At 36.8% G+C, this 17745-nt stretch overlaps 1 protein-coding gene across 4 annotated transcripts in view; it reads right to left on the minus strand.

Annotated features, from left to right (window-relative positions):
- LOC150086955 (tyrosine-protein phosphatase 69D-like) overlaps window positions 1-17745 on the minus strand; it is an 823111-nt gene that overhangs the window by 240345 nt on the left and 565021 nt on the right. For 3 of the 4 annotated variants that reach the window (XM_090371706.1, XM_090371704.1, XM_090371705.1), the window contains exon 13: window positions 16345-16442. The exons of the other annotated variant lie outside the window; for it this stretch is intronic. In XM_090371706.1, coding sequence (XP_090227832.1) covers window positions 16345-16442 — 98 coding nt within the window. The remainder of the gene's footprint in view (window positions 1-16344; window positions 16443-17745) is intronic. 4 annotated transcript variants of the gene reach the window in all.

Consider the following 17745-nt stretch of genomic DNA (forward strand, 5'->3'; position numbering starts at 1 on the left):
TAAATCAGAATTTCTTATAAATGGGAATTTCGACTTTCCAGATATTTAATGGTACTTGTGGGATGGTTATTCATACACTAGCAAGACCTTTGTGGATTTATTGGATGACTGTTTTCTACAGCAGCATGTTTGAGAGGCAACCAGAAGGAGTAATACTCTTGATCTGATTATCAACAGTGATTATTCATGCATTAAGAATCTGCAGATAAAAGAACCACCAAGTCACAGTGATCACGGTGTATTGATTTGGGATTTACTTAAATATGTAATTGCCATCGAGGCTAAAGGGAGGGATTTTTGTTTTCATAAAGTTGACTACAGTGGTCTCAGACAGTTTTCAAATTCTATACAGTGGTTTGTTTGTTATTTGGTTTTTAGGAGCATTAGCAACTAAGGCCATATTGCTCCAGGGATATGTGGTGGTCATTCCCTGACCTTTCCGCATCCTCCATATTTGATGGTCACGGGCTCGAACCCCAGTCTAATCAAGTAGCGTGTGCTACACACTGCTGCTCCTGCCCACCTGGCTACGGAGGCACCTCTATACAGTGGAACCAACTGATTTAACCATCAGAAAATTCTAAATGGGAAGCATTCAAAGAATTAATTATAAAAGCTACTAGGCTTTTCATACCAACTAAAAAATAGTCTTCAGAGGATAGGCTTAAATGGATGTCAGATGAACTGATGAGACTTGTGGCAGAGAAGAAAAATGCACGGGATGCATATAAATTATCAGGTGATGCAGAAGACCATGGCAGCTATAAACTAGTCTGCACTCAATTCACACAAAAGGTTAGGCAAACCAAGGCAGATTACAAGAAATTTTTGGCAAAGGATGCAAAGAAAAACAACAAAGACTTCTTTACTTATGTAAACACTAGAAGGAAGGGGATAAATCACACTGGTCCACTCGATATTGATGGCTCAACTCTTGATGATCCTACTCCGGTTGCAGAAAAACTGAATAGGCCTTTTGCATCTACATTCACACATGAGAAATTTTTTAGGGAATGAGATGCGAGAAGTATATCAAACTCCAAAAAAGAGCTAAATGAGTTTGTAATAACTGAAGGGAAAGTGGAAGAGGAATTGTTGAAGTTAAACATAAAAAAGGCATCTGTAGTGGATGGGATCTATCCAATTATATTAAGGGAGACTGTAAAGAAAGTAGGCTATATACTGTTGCACATAAAAGACTGTGGATACTGTTGCACATAAAAGACTGTGGCATTAAGGGCAAGTTACTGCTTTGGACAAAGGGATAGTTGAATGGGAGAGACAGAGAGTGGTTATCAATGGACACTGCTCTTTGTGGACTAACGTTACTATTGGAGTCCTGCAGGGTTTGCTGCAGAGCCCACTGCTGTAAGTATATATGAGGCTTAATATCTATGTTTGCAGATAATTCAAAAATTGGCTGGATGGTTATTGACAGCAATGAAAGTATGTTGCTGTAACATGATCTAGAAAAATTAGGTAGATGTACTAAGATATAGCAATTGAAGTTGTCATATGGGTAGGAGTAGTCCCAGAGTAATTTATCAACTTTGTGGTATTACACTCAGTTTAGTGTAAAATGAAAAGTATCTGGGGGTTACTGTGCAGTCTGATAAGAAATTTACTAATTATTTCATGCAAGCTTCCAGAGCAGCTCATGGGGTTTTGTCAATGATATACAGGATTTTGCTAGCAGGAATAAGGAGGTGATTATCCCATTGTATAAGACAATGGTCAGGCCACATCTTGAGTACTGCAAACAGGTCTGGAGGCTTTTTGGGGAGGATGTAGAGCGGCTGGAATGAGTACAGAGAAGGGTAATAAGAATGATGAGGTGAGCAAAGGGGTGCTCTTCCATGAAAGGTTTCAGTTCTGCAAACTGCAAGCATCTGGAGGCTATCCACTTGTGAAATGATCTGATTAAGCTGTTTTAAGGTTTTGAATGGATTTGAGCAAGCTCAATGCTGATGAGATTCTTCCTCTTACTCAGACTACACACACCGCGGAGGGAGGCACAAATTGAAATTGAGGAAGGATGGTTGCAGAATAAATGTGTTGGAAGTTTGCCTTTAGCCAGTGGGTTGTTGATTGCTGGAAGTTTGTTCCAGCAATCAGTTGATAGTTTAAATAAATTCAGGGAAGAACAACACAAACTCTACTAAAAATAGTAGTGAATGAATAGGAGAAATGGGAGATGTATTTTTTTTTTTGGCTAATGCTGTATAAGTTTGCTTTCTTGCATCATTTTCCACTACTAATGCTAATGTTAATAGTAGTTGGCAAGAGTAGGAAAAATTAAGACAATTTATATATAAAAAGACATTATTTGAAATGTACGTCAAATAAATGAAAAACAGAGATCTATAAACTTACTTGCTAGAGCTCACATATGAAAAATAGATCTACTTCCCTGAAGTATGAAATATGAAAAACACAGATCTACTCCTCAGAGCCTACATTAAAAAAGTAGTTGTATGTAAGTAATAATGAAAATGTTAAGCAGGGAGGTGGTTCTACACTGTGCAATTGTATTGGAGAATTTCAGGAAGGACAAAGCATGAAATATAATTTTTAGTAGAGATTCCATGTGGATGATGTGTTTGCTATGTTTTATATGTCGAGCCTTGGATTTCATCATACTTCATCTTGGGAATATCTTTGTGTGAGTCTATATGCAATGCGCCTTTTAGGTCTTCCATCTTAATAAAGATGTGTTTCATCTATATTCTGTTGCTCAAGTAATAACAACTAATCCTCGTTTTCAGTCAGAGGCTCTTTTCACATAATGTGCTCTGTTAGATGATGATTAGGAATCTGTTTGCCTTTTAAACGATGTGATTTCTTAGCAAGGTAACAAATCCATCTTCAAAATTGTTCTTTGGCATTTTGTTCCTAAATAATAAGAAATGTGCTGCCCATCATAGGAAGTTATAAATTCATACAGTCATCCATTTTTTACATGAGTTCTATCCAAGTAATGCTGAAGTACTTTTGTTTTTTTTTATAATCGGAAAATATGTTTCTCTTTTATTCAGTTCTCTCTGATAAATCATACTGTTGCATTTATCCAAGACATGAAAAATTACCCAGATAATAAATTCTAATTGAAATAAAGTCTTTCGTCATTTGTTCCAATAAAAATACTATAACCATAAAAAAAAATTTTCTGCTGAATTTTTTTTCTGAGTCTATTGAATTAACTTTATCTGTCTTTTCCCTTCTAATTTCACAAAAAAGAAAGGTGAACTGAAAGAACTGCAGAATCTGTACCTATGTTTCAGGAAACTGGAAGTATGATGTTATTTTTTTATTGTATTTATGTTTATAATCTCGGCATGTATTTAGAATCGTACAACAAAGTATGATTCCATTAATTTACATGGCAAAGTTAATATTTCAAGATGAAAGTGATGGAAGATCTAATCTAACTTAAATTACTATTTGCATTTTTGAATTATAAATGTAAGAATGATAAAAAGACAAGCAGAAGCACTTCATATGGACAATGTTTCAAAAATGTCATACTGTTAACAGATACCAAGCAAAAAATGTGAAATAAGAAATCTGTTGAGAGAGGAACTTTCATGAAATTATATATATTTTTTCATATTAATTCAGGCAGTCCCTGACTTAAGTAAGAGTTACATTTTGTGAAACTTTACATAAGTCAATTTTTATGTAAGTCAGAACCTGCACAAGATAAAATACATGCCATATAGTGTTAATAAGTAAAAAAATAATACTGGAAAACATTTGAAATATAGTATATGTACATATAAATGAAAAGAGATGGAAAAATAATTTAATTTACTGGCATTCAATCTTCTGTACAAACCTATTGAGGAGATGACTGGACAGTATTCATTTTCTTTTTCAAATGTACACATGTGGGAGTCACTTAGACCACCACATGCCTATATTTGAAAAATCAGCAAAAAAATAATTCAAAATTGTTCACTTTTTTTTTTGATATCATCTTTATTTTTAATCTTTTCTGAACACAACTATGAAAATTTCATTTTAATATTAAAAGCATATATTTTTAATTATGTTTTGAAATTAAAACTTCCTTTAGACCTGTCAGCAATGAAATGCAAATTTAAAAACCACACACTTTGACAGATGCTGGCAATCGGATGACAGCCTGTCACTAACAGGAGAGCCAGCTGCATGGAACATGAAGCATGCATGTCAACAGTTTGATTCCAGTTGATGTTTCAATGTTATGAAGCTAGGGAGCATTACTGATTAGAGGAAAGCATGTGGTAGTAAACAAAATTTGTAATCAATCACTGAAAGTGACAAATCGCAATCAACATTGTCATTTGTCAAGGTGTGAATTACAAGCTCCAAGAAATCATAAGTTTTTTGCCATTTTATTTACTTAATTGTCATATTATATTGTCCTTTATAAGTAGCTTTATAGTCCTAGTTACGCTTGCTATTTTTATTTTAGATAGAGATTTTGTAGGTTGCTACTTAATATACGTAAAACAGTTGATTGGTTCGAATCTTGCTGCCATTGTTACAGTAGAGTAAATAGTAGGGAATTTAAATTTTTATTTGTGGTAAATAGGTAGCTCTAACGTAAGACTAGATGGTGTAATATGTATCACTGCATTAAAGAATCTATTAGATAGTGTTATTAATAATTAACTAATTAAATTTATTAATCTTATTAATTTTCATTGTTAATCAATAGTATTCAATCAGATATTATGCCCCAGACTAGAGCAGCAAAGCAACAGTCACAAAGTAGTAGGAGTGCTGTGACTTGTGCGAGAATCAAGGGAGTGATTCTCCAAGGCATCACAGCCTAAAAAAAGGTGCAATTAGTGAAATCTTTGCGGACTTTTCTGGAACAGGACATGATCTAGCCAAGGAGGATGTCTTTGTGTGTGCTAGGTGCAGAGAGTATCAAGAAATTAGGTGCCAACTCAGCATTGTGATTGGCTTTTATGAGAGTTTGAAGAGTCAGGTAGAGGCCCTCAAAGGTATTAAATTGGGGACTCATCAAGCTCTCAACTGCATAACTCATTGCCAGAGCTCACTCTTGTGCATCAGGAAACACAACGGAAATCTGCAAGGCAGAATGCACTGGTCCCACAGGAGCTAGTTATTGTTTGTACTCTATTGTCAGGAAGATGGGAAATATATTATGTAAAAAGGATAGGTGGAATAGGACCAGAGTATGTCTGCCAGGGGCAAAAGTTCATGATGTTGTAGAGCAGATGTCATCTTTTAAGGGAAAAAAGGGTGATATTGTTTTACACGTTGGCACTAGTGACATTAAGGGTAGAAGATCTGCAGATTTACTTAACAAGTACAGGTCAATGTTGAAAAAAAAGTCATGAGTTAGGGTTAATATGTTAATGTTTCTTCTCAGATAGCCGACAAACTGAATGAGTATTTTGTATCAACATTCACATATGAGAAATTCTTTAGGGAAGTGGAGGACAGAAGCTTATTAAACTCTAACAGGGAGCTTAATGATTTTGTAATAAATGAGACCAAAGTGGAAGAGAAATTGTTGAAGTTAAACATAAGAAAGGTATCTGGGGTGGATGGGATTTATCCAGTTATATTAAAGGAGTCAGCGAAGGAAGTAAGTAAAATCTTAGCTCCCATAATTATGGGAGCATCCTTGGACTCGAGGGAAGTCAATATGGACTGGAGATGTGCAAATGTACTCCATATTAAATTGCAATTGAGCAGCAGCCTGGAAAGCAAGGCAATGGGGATTTCCAGGACTGTTGAGAGTCATAGTGGAACAAATAAATACATGGGCTGTGTTAGGGTAACTCAGAGTAGAAACAGGTGCATGAATACTTGCATGTACACCAATGCTAGGAGTATAGTTAATAAATTTGATCAGCTTGAAGTGCTAGTCAACATATCAAAGGCAGATATTGTTGGGATATCAGAGACGTGGTGTCACACGGACATAAGTGGTGTCACAAAGACATATACAATGTATACAGAAAGGATAGACAAGACAGGAAGGGAGGAGGGGTTATGCTGTTAGTTAAGAAACATATAAAAACAAAGGAAGTGCATCAAATTGATATTGGTGGACAATGCAATGTTAAGTCTGTTTGGTGTGACATAAGCACTAAGAAAGGAAAAATGAGAGAAGTTGTGTGTTATAGGTCTAATGAATCTGATGAGTATAATGAGCAATTGTGCAGAGAAAAAGAGTGGGCCAGTAAATCAGAATGTCTTATATTGGGAGATTTTAACTTTCCAGATATCGACTGAAACTTGGTGGGTTGGTCACTCACTTATTTGTGCAAGTGACCAACCCACAACAAGTTCCACAGAGGGAGTAATAATCTTGATCTGATTATCAGCAGTGATTATTTGCATAAAGAATTTGGAGATAAAGGAACCACTGGGTGACAGTGTTCAAAATGTACTGATGTGGGAATTACTTAAAGATGTAACTACCATCAAGGCTAAAGGTAAGGGCTATTGTTTCATAAAGGTTACTACAGGCATCTCAGGCAGTTTTTAAATTCTGTACAGTGGGATCAACTGATGATGTTACCAATGTTGAATTCTAAATGGGAAGCCTTCAGGGACTTAATTTTGGAGGCTACTAGGCTTTTCATTCCAACTACGAAATACTGTTCAAGGTTTAGGCCTAAATGGATGTCATATGAACTAATGAGGCTCGTGCCAGAGAAGAAAAATGTATGGGATGCATATAAAGTAACAGGTGACACAGAAGCCTATGGCAGATATAAACTAGTCTGTAATCAAGTCATAAAGGACTTGATTACAGGCAGGCGAAGAAAGATTACGAGAAATCCTTGGCAAAGGATGCAAAGAAAAACAGGAAAGAGTTCTTTACTTATGTAAACTCTAGAAGGAAAGGGATGAATCAGATTGGACCACTTAACATAGATGGTTTGACTACTGATGATCATGCTCACGTAGCTGATAAACTGAATGAGTATTAAGCATCTACGTTCACACATGAGTAGTTATTCTATGAGGGGAATGCCAGAAGTTTATCAAACTCTAACAGGGAGCTAAGTGATTTTGTAATAGCCGAGAGCAAAGTGGAGGAGAAATTGTTGAAGTTAAACATAAAAAAGGCACCTGGGGTGGATGGGATCTATCCAGTTATAGTAAAGGAGATAGCAAAGGAAGTAAGCAAACCCTTAGCCATAATTAAGAGAGCTTCCTTGGACTCAGGGGACGACCCCATGGACTTGAGGTGTGCAAATGTATCACCAATTCACAAAGGAGGTTCAAAAGGTGACACAAGTAACTACAGACCTGTTAGTTTAATTTGTGTTCCAGGAAATATAATGGAATTGCTGGTTAAAGAAACATTGCAGAATCATCTAGATGAGACTGCAGTAATAGTTAAGACACAGCATGAGTTTGTTAAAGGGAGGTCTTGTCTGACCAATTTGATTGGATACTATGACGTGGTCACAAAGGAACTGAATGCCAAAAATAATTTTGCTAGGAGGAACAGGGAGGTGATTATCGCGTTATACAAGGCAATGGTCAGGCCACACCTAGAGTACTGTATACAGGTCTGGAGGCCTCATTTTAAAAAGGAAGTAGAGTTGCTAGAACGAGTACAAAGAAGGGCAACACGATTGGTGAGGGGAACAAAGGGGTGCTCTTACCAAGAAAGGCTTAAGTTCTGTTAATTGCAGCACCTGGAGAGTAGGCACCTGCGAGGTGATCTGATTGAGGTTTATAAAGCCTTGAATGGCTTCAGCAAGCTGAATGCTGATGGGATTCTTCCTCTTGCTCAGATTAAGAACCCGAGGGGCCACAGTTTCAAATTGAGGAAAGACAGTTGTAGAACAGATGTGCGGAAATTTACAAAGGGGGATCAGAGAGTGACATAAGTAATTACAGACCTGCTAGTTTAACATCTGTTTTGGAGAAAATAATGCAGGTTCTAGTTAAAGAAGCATTGCAGGCTCATCTAGACAAGACTGCAGTAATAATTCAGACGCAGCATGGGTTTTGTTAAGGGAAAGTCTTGTCTGTCAAATATGATTGGATACTGTGATGTGGTTACAAGGGAACTGGATGGAAAAAAATATTTTGATATCATATACTTGGATTTCAGTAAAGCTTTTGATACTGATACACATTATTATTATTATTAGCCATATGGTGCAAAGAAGCCTGAGGCTTATGCTGTACCAACCAAAAAAAATTCCCCATGTTACCCTAAGAGAGAGAGAAAGAGAGAGACTCAGAAGTAGAAGGGAATCACCGAGAAAGCAAGAAAGAGAAGAATGATGATGTCCAGCTCAGTACTGTGTAAATTGATTCTTGAATCACTGTACAAGTGATTCTTAAACTGCTTCTATTGGAATGAACAGCAGCGTGGAAAACAAGATGAAGAGTATTTCAGAGACTGCTGGGGGGGGGGGTCATTGTGGTACAAGTAAACACATGGGTTGTGTTAGGGTAGCTAAGAATAGGAATAGATGCATGCATACTTGTGTGTACACCAATGCTAGGAGTTTGGTAAATAAATTTGATGAATTTGAGGTATTGCTCAAAACATCAAAGGCAGATACTGTTGGGATATCAGAGACGTGGTGTCACACAGATATAAGGAATGCAGAACTGGAATTTGGGGAGTACAATGTGTACAGAAAGGATAGGCAGGATAGGAAGGGAGGAGGGGTTATGTTATTAGTTAAGAAACACAAAATCCAAGGAAGTGAAGCCGATCGACATCGCTGGACAGTGCAGTGTCGAGTCAGTTTGGTGTGACATAAGCATTGGGAGATCAAAATTGAGAGTAGGAGTGTGCCATAGGCCTAATGATTCTGATGAGTATAATACGAAACTGTACAGGGAAATAGAGTGGGCAAGTAAATCAGTGAGTCTTATAATGGGGGATTTTAATTTCCAAGATATTGACTGGAATTTGTGGGTTGGTCACTCACACACTAGCAAGGCTTTTGTGGATTTATTGGATGACTGTTTTCTACATCAGCATGTTCGGGAGGCAAATAGAGGGAGTAATACTCTTGATCTGATTATCAGTAATGATTCTTCATGCATTAAGAATCTGCACATAGAGGAACCACTAGGTGGCAGTGATCACAGTGTGCTGAAGTGGGATTTACTCAAAGAGGTAACTACCATCAGGAGTAAAGGGAAGGGTTTTTGCTTTTGTAAAGGTGACTACAATGGTCTGAGACAGTATTTAAATTCTATACAATGGGACCAACTGATGATGCCACCAACAGCAAATTCAAAATGGGAAGCATTCAAATAATTTATCTTGGAAGCTACTAGGCTTTATAAACTAACTAAGAAATATTGTTCAAGGTTTAGGCCTAAATGGATCTCAGAGGAACTAATGAGACATATGGCAGAGAAGAAAAATGCATGGGATACATATAAATTAATGGGTCACATGGAAGCCTATGATAGATATAAGCTGGTCTGTAACCAAGTCACAAAGGAGATTAGGCAGGTAAAGGCAGATTATGAGAAATCCTTGGCAAAGGATGCAAAGAAAAACAGAAAAGAGTTCTTTACCTATGTCAACTCTAGAAGGAAAGGGATGAATCAGATTGATCCACTGAATATTGATGGTTCAACAGTTGAGGATCCTGCTCAGGTGGCTAACAAACTAAATGAATATTTTTTATCTACATTCACACATGAGGAGTTATTCAGGAAGGGGAATGCCAGAGGTGAAGTAAACTCTGGCACTGAGCTAGTTGATTTTGTAATAACTGAAAGGAAAGTGGAGGAGAAATTGTTGAGGATAAACATAAAAAAGGTATCCGGGGTGGATGAGATCTATCCAGTTATATTCAAGGAGGGAGCAAAGGAAGTAAGCAAACCCTTAGCCATAATTATGAGAGCTTCTTTGGACTCAGGGGACGTACCCATAGACTGGAGATGTGCAAATGTGACCCCAATTCACAAAGGAGGATCAAAGGCTGACACAAGTAATTATAGACCTGTGAGTTTAAACTCACAGGACTTGGAAAATTAATGGAAAATTAATGGAGGCAGTGGTTAAAGAAGCACTGCAGGATCATCTAGACAAGATTTCAGTTATAGCTCGGATACAGCATGGTTTTGTTAAGGGAAAGTCTTGCCTGACCAATTTGATTGGATACTATGAGGCAGTCACAAAAGAACTGGATGCAGGGAATAACTTTGATATTATATATTTGGATCTTAGAAAGGCTTTTGATACTGTTGCACATGGAAGACTGCTGCACAAATTGGAGCAGTGTGGCATTGGAGGCAAATTGCTGCTATGGATAAAGGGAAGAAGACAGAGAGTGGTAATCAATGGACACTGCTCATTGTGGACTAATGTTATTAGTGGAGTCCCTCAGGGTTCGGTGTTGGGTCCATTGTTGTTTTCTGTATTTATAAATGATATTGATGATGGTATATCAAGCTTAATGTCCAAGTTTGCAGACAATACAAAGGTTGCCAGGGTTGTTAAGGACACTACTGATGCTATGCTGCTGCAACAGGATCTGGAAAGTTTGAGCAGATGGGCTGAGAGGTGGCAAATGAAGTTGAACATTGACAAATGTAAAGTACTACATATGGGAAACAGTAACCCCAGAGTAATGTATCAACTCTGTGGTACTACATTGACAGTGGTAGAGAATGAAAAGGACCTGGGGGTAATTGTGCAGGCAGATATGAAGTTTTCTGAGCAGTGCAGAAGGTCTGCAAGAGTAACTCATGGTGTCTTGTCAATGATAAACCTGAAATTTTTCTAGCAGGGATAAGGAGATGATTATTCCCTTGTATAAGGCAATGGTCAGGCCACACTTCGAGTACTCTATACAGGTCTGGAGGCCCCATTTCAAGAAGGATGTAGAGTTGCTGGAATGAGTACAGAGAAGGGCAACAAGATTAGTGAATGGAACAAAGGGTTGCTCTAACGAAGAAAGGCTTAAGTTTGGCAAATTACAGTGTCTGGAGACTAGGCACTGGCGAGGTGATCTGATAGAGGTGTATAAAGCCTTGAATGGTTTGAGTATGCTCAATGCTGATGGGATTCTTCCTCTTGCTCAGAATAATCACCTGAGAGGCCATAAATTCAAATTGAGGAAAGACAGATGTAGGAAAGATGTGCGGAAATTTGCCTTTAGCCAGCAGGTAGTTGGTTGGTGGAACAGATTTCCAACCATTGTTGTGGAAGTTGATAGCCTAAACAAATTTAAGGCTCAGCTGGACAGGTATTTCGAACGAATGGAGGGGTGAAATGGGAGTGGTTTTTTTTGGTTGATGCTGCATAAGCTTGCTTTCTTGCATCATATGCCTCTACTAATGCTAAATTAGAGCAGTATGGTCTTAAAAGCAAGTTGCTACAATGGATAAAAAGGTGGTTGAGTGGGAGAAGACAGAGAGTAGTAATCAATGGATGCTTCTTTTCATGGACTAATGTTATCAGTGGTGTCCCTCAGAGGTTCGTGTTGGGCTCATTGATTTTTTTTTTTTTTTTCTGTATTTATCAATGATATTGATGAAGATATATCAGGCTTAATGTACAAGTTTGCAGACGATGAGAAGGTTGGCAGAGTTAGTAATGACAGTACGCTTTTGCAACAGGATCTGGAAAAGTTGGGAATGTGTGTGACTGAAGTTTAACACTAACAAATGCAAGGTGCTGAATATGGGTAGCAGTAACCCTAGATTAATGTACCAACTGTTTGGTACTACACTCAGGGTAGTGGAGAATGAAAAAGACCTGGGCATAATTGTGCGGTTTGATATTAAGTTTTTTGAGCAGTGCAAACAGGTGCAAGAGTAGCTCATTGGCCTTGTCAATGATATATAGGAATATTGCTAGCAGGGATAAGGAGGTGATTATCCACTTGTATAAGGAAATGGTCAGGCCACACCTTGAGTACTGCACACACATCTGGAGGCCTCATTTTAGGAAAGATGTTGTTTGTTGTTAATATGGCGGTTTGATGGTGCATAAGCTACTTTGGCTATAATGCTAGGAAAGATGTAGAGCTGCTGGAATGAGTACAGAGAAGGGAAACAAAATTAGCAGGTGGAACAAAGGGTTGCTGTTACCAAGAAACACTTAAGTTCTGCAAATTGCAGCATCTGGAGACTAGGCACCTGCAAGGTGATCTGATTGAGGTGTATAAGGCCTTGAATGATTTTAGTAGGCTCAATTCTGATGGGATTCTTCCTCTTGTTCAGATTATGAGATTGAGGGTGCATAAATTTAAGTTGAGGAAAGACATTTATAGAATAGATATGAGGAAATTTGCCTTTAGCCAGCGGGTAGTTATTTGCTGGAACAAATTTCCATCTGTTGTTGTGGAAGTTGATAGCTTAAATAAATTCAAGTGAAATTGTGTGAAATTGTTTTTTTTTTGGCAGATGCAACAGCGATTAGGAGTTTCAACCATGTGGTCAGATTAAATGAGCATAAATTGCTGAAATATTGTCTGGGTTTGAATTGACCAACATGTGGTTAAAGGAGCACTTTATACCTCGTCTTACATCCAAATAATTAATAGGTTTTGCATTTTATAAAACAGAACCAGAGCATTGTTCCATCATAATTGTTGATTTTAAGGGTGCAGATCTCATGTGATCTTTTATTTATATGAGCAGCATCTTTCACAATGGTAATTACTGTGAACGCAGAAAGATCAAGTTCACCTGCTATGCCCCACAAGTGTTGCCCTGCTTCAAATTTCCTTATCATTTTGATTTTCATTTCAAAATTGATCTTATGGTGTTTATGATTGGGATTACCACCCTTACTATCTCTTAGTCTGTTTCCACTCATGATTAAAGCAATGAAAAATTTTGAAACAATTAAAAATATCAAAAAACTAAAAGGGCTTTATGATAAAGACTGCATCAGAAAAATGAGACCAAGCATGGTGGCAGCTGTGATGCTTTAGTAGTGTAATGTAAGATACTCACAACTTGAAACTTTAGCATTGGTCTTATGGAAAACTTTAAGTAGTTTACAAAATGGGATTCTTCTGAAGTTTAACATTGACACTCTGTATCTGATAAGAGTTGATGTAAGTTGAATATTACATAAGTAAGAAGCACCTGTATTTAAATAACTTATGAGTGATAGCAGGGAGAGCTGTTGTTGTTGTTGTTTGATAGCTGACACAAGAACAGCTAAGGCTATAATGCATCTAGCTTATATTATGAGAATTTTGTATTTCAACATGTTTCTCTTGTCTCAGTGTATTTTAGAAGCAGAATACCAAGACTGTTTTTTTTAATTAGCTTACATTACAGTGTTAAATTTTATATGTTTCTAATGGATCCAATTAACTTGAGAAAAAAGAAAACATCAGTAATATTTGGCTGGTCATCTAAAATTGTTTTAAGCATTAAGTTACTTTGTGGATTCATTACAACTTAAAATGCTCTTAAACATTCCCTATTAAATTTTGGACAGTTCACCATGAAGTGATGCACAGTTAGTAAAACTTGACAATTTTTGCACTGAGGAGGGTCTTTGCGTCTGAGTAAGTAGGAGTGAGTCGTATGCCTAATTTGCAATCGAGCAAGGGTCATTTCTTTGTGTCAGCTGGTTCGGAAGCTAGTATGCCATAGTCAAAGTGTTTGTTCAATTAGACAAAGTTTGTTGTTAGTCTGACAATGGGGAAGTCTCTGGGATGGAAATGTCAGTGGTGTATTACTGCATTGGTCTACTACCTTTGGTGGACATGGATGCTGGACCAAGTGAATGTATTATCTGAGATCGATGTGTCTGGATGGATGGACACTTCTGTCTGACATGCTACTGAGTGGTGACTGAAAGTAGCAAAAGCATAAGTGCATTTAATTTTACTTGTTTTCTTGCCTCTTGGTAAGAAACTTTATTTTCAATTTTATATTTTTGTACTTTATTTCCCCAACTTCCAGAGGTCACAGTCTTTGGAGTATGCCAGATGATTGCCCTTGCAATTAGGACATTGTGGAGTTGGTGCCTTACATTTTGTTCGTGTATGAGTTTTACACCCACAGTTTGCACGTGTTGCGTCTCCACTGCATGCTGTCTGGGAATGGCCAAATTTCTGGCATTAAAAACATCTTAGGTGGTTTGAGATATATGGCCGAACACGACAGTTTAAATATCCTGCCTTGACTAAAGTTGGTAGGTTTGGAGAACTGAAAGTTAAAATTATACCCTGGGTAGGGACTAAACTGCCATCTTTTTGGATCGTGATCCTTTTTGCCTGAGTGATTTTTTGATCTTTAAGTTCCTGAACTATTTCATCTTCAGGAATGTTCAATAAATCCCATTCAGTGATCACTCCCTTTGAAGAATTGAGGGTGGTATGTGGTGTGATTTGAACTGGGATTCCACTCAAAGATGTCAGACATAATAACAGTTCAGAGTGTCGAGGATTGGTGGTCTCTATTAATAAATCTCCAGATTGGAGGCATTTCACCATTTTTTGTGAACCTGCGGCATGTTCAAGACATCTCTGAATGATGAAAGGGAAGAGCTTGCCCACAGGTTGTGTTGACAGTGAATGTATTATCAGGAATGCTGGTAATTCCTCTCTGCCAGTGTCATTTTTCATTCTCTTTGAGAGAGAGAAGTCATGGTTAGTGTCATGATTATAATTTGGTTGAGAGCTCTTTGGCTCTAAACGTGGAAATTCATTTGTTTCCATCTGTGCTCCTTTTAGCCCTGAGGGTTGGTTTATCCCCCAGGTTACCAGCCCGGCCACATGGAGGCAGGAGCAGTGCCATCAGTGACCAAGCGATTGTTTAAATTAGTAGAGTTGGTTAGTAATAAATATAAACACTAAGAAAAGAAAGGTGGATTTCCTTTCTTGGTTCTTACTTTTCACCTCTAAAGCACAGAACCACTTCAAGTAAACAAAAGAATAAGCACACTAGAAAATAATCAAAACTATATCACTTTAGAGATCACTCTATAATCACAGTAGGAAAATCACTTGTCACTACTGCTTGGCACTTGGGGCCGGTGTTATGGGGAGAGACCTTTACTGAAATCCCACCAGTTGTAATTTGAAGCAGTCTTTCTGCATGTTTTGTATTTGTTGTTTCAATTAGAATGTCACCTGATTTCAGTCACTTGGCATTTTTAGGTGTTCCAGCTACACTTTCTAGACATTTCTGTATGAAAAATGGCAACAATTTTCCTAATGACCATTCAATCATGGAATGAAGGTTTATAAATGTAGGTGCATGAAGTTATGTCATGACCTTTTTCTATCTTCTGGTAATAATGGTCTCATTTTTCTGACTCAAAGAAATCAGAACTTCGGGATCTGTGGTTGTGATATTTGGATCACTCGTGTTTGCTCTTTTTAGCTCTGGGAGTGAGAGCTTTTCCTCCCAGGTTTACAGCCCTACCACGGGGATGCAGGAGCAGTGCTGCCTAGTGATGAAGTGGAAGTAGATTAGTAGTTGGTAGGGTTAGTGTATATATAAAAGAAAGATGTCTTTCCTTTCTTAGGAACACGTGCTGATACTTTTCAGGCACACACACACACACGTGCACGCACAGTAGATAATTGCTTTAAACTCTAGTAACATAAAAAAATACTCTATCACTATAGAAATTGCCTTAACTCAGAGAAATCGCCTGATCATTAGAAATGCTTGGCACTCGGAGCCAGCAGGGAAAGGTGAAGTATAGTTTGTTACTATTACTATTAATGTTTTTTTTTTGTTTAAATAATCAAATGAGAGATTAAGTATGGATGTTCTTGATGGTTTCTCCTAACACTGATAATGGAGAATATATAAAGTTAATTAACTGCCTGCATAATGGTCAAAATAAACATATGTTAATAATCAGAATACTTTTTCGGAGATTAACAGCAATTTTAAATGCAAAATACACAAGGTATACATCACAGTTCCAAACTATTATTTTTAGCAGATGCTATCAAATACACTGTAAAGATGAACAAATTCCAATATTTTTGGGCATGTGCATTGCCACTGTCATTCTGTTGGTATACGTCATTCAGCTTTGGCAATAATTTGGATGGTCTCTTATTTTGGAGAAAACTATGATTTCAAAAGAAGAAGAAGAACGTAGGCAGTGATGGCTGTTTCCAAAAGTGAAATTGTTTTCTGACCTAGTTTGTTTTGGGAAGAACTTGTCAAATGATGAACTAATCACTTCTGAGAAGAAGTCTTCACAAACTGTTACAGTAACTGAGTACAAAAATGGCAACTATACTTGAAGTAAGAAGAAATCGATTTGGAAAACTGAGGTAAAGTAAGGATAACCTGATTGCTCATTTTTTGAAAACTGTAGGAAAATGTAGTTATAGAGAAAAAATTAAGGCAAAATAAACCAAGGATTGTACGTGATTTTACCTCGAGGTAAATGGCCATTTCGGTGCACTGTTCTTCTAATTAAGGCTGTTAAACCTAGATGCTCACCTTCTTCATCATAAGGATGCCCGTTTTTTCTCCTGGAAAAACAAACTTGTTTGGCTATTTGAAACTCAAGAAATCAACAGAACTACTCATCAATACATAGTTAATAATAATAAAACAGGTATACATGATTTTTTTCTGACTGAAAACTATTAGTAAATTTTTATTCCTAATAAATTTCATTTTGTCCTGGCATTACAGTTCAGAATAAAGGAAATTTTGAAATAATCATATTTCAAAATTTTGCCATAGTGCTGCTGCTGCTGCAGATGCTGTTGTTTTTGTTTTTTTTGACACAAAAACTACTTTGTTCACCACAAGTTCATATGGCCTTTTGCTTTTATCATGTATTATATCCACTTTAGTGGGTGATCACAAGCTGATCTGAATGTTGTGCAGTGAAAAACTCAGAATAAACCAATGGAGAAACCCATACTCCTCAGCCTGAGATTGGCTGACTATATGCTCAACTGAAGAGGACTTTAAGAATTCCTCGAACAGTCTCTGACAGGATTTGAACCCAGGCCTCTCTAAATGAACAATATGTAATCTGCCTGCTATACTGTCATAGAATACAGAAATTGATAGCCTATGGGAGAGCTTAAGAATGCTATTATTCATTATTTAACAATGTACTATAATCGGTTTTAGTGTAATCAACTAGGAAGTTTCCTTTGTGTACTGAATTGATGTATATGGTCTGATTAATGCCCTAGGTGGTACATATGGTCCATTAATACACATTCTTTATTGGCAGCTTGGCATATACCCAATTAATACATTATACTCTATTCCTATTGGCCATTCTGTATATTAAACTAAGGTAGAGACAAAGTTATGGCACACTTAACTTGATTGTTGCATGATCAGCCAGTGGGATGTTATTATTATTTTTTTTTATAACAACCTATTGTATATATCAAAATATATACTGTACAATTTTTTCATTTCTGTTAATTGCTTTTTTCTTAGTTTATCTTACAAATAAAATAAAATCTCTAAATAATTAAATAATGTGTTACTCCTATTACTGTATTGTATGACAAGGCTTTGGTTTTTATTATTTTTATTAATTTAAATTAATTAATTTTTTTTCATTTATTTTTGACATTATTATTTATTATTATTCCTAGATATATAGTATGTACCATAAAAAAAAAAAAAAAAAAAAAAAAACAGTAAAATTTTGACACTTTTGGGAGACCTCATTACTACAAACATTATTACAAAACATGAAAATTTAGGTCCCTTGAGTTTTGTATTAATGAGATTCTACTGTATCTACTATAATTAAGTAGTATAATAATAGAATATTACCGCATATAGTAATGCACGGGT

Source organism: Mastigoproctus giganteus, chromosome 4, assembly GCF_048544385.1.
Source record: "Mastigoproctus giganteus isolate SK-2022 chromosome 4, ASM4854438v1, whole genome shotgun sequence".
Lineage (NCBI taxonomy): Eukaryota > Metazoa > Arthropoda > Arachnida > Uropygi > Thelyphonidae > Mastigoproctus > Mastigoproctus giganteus.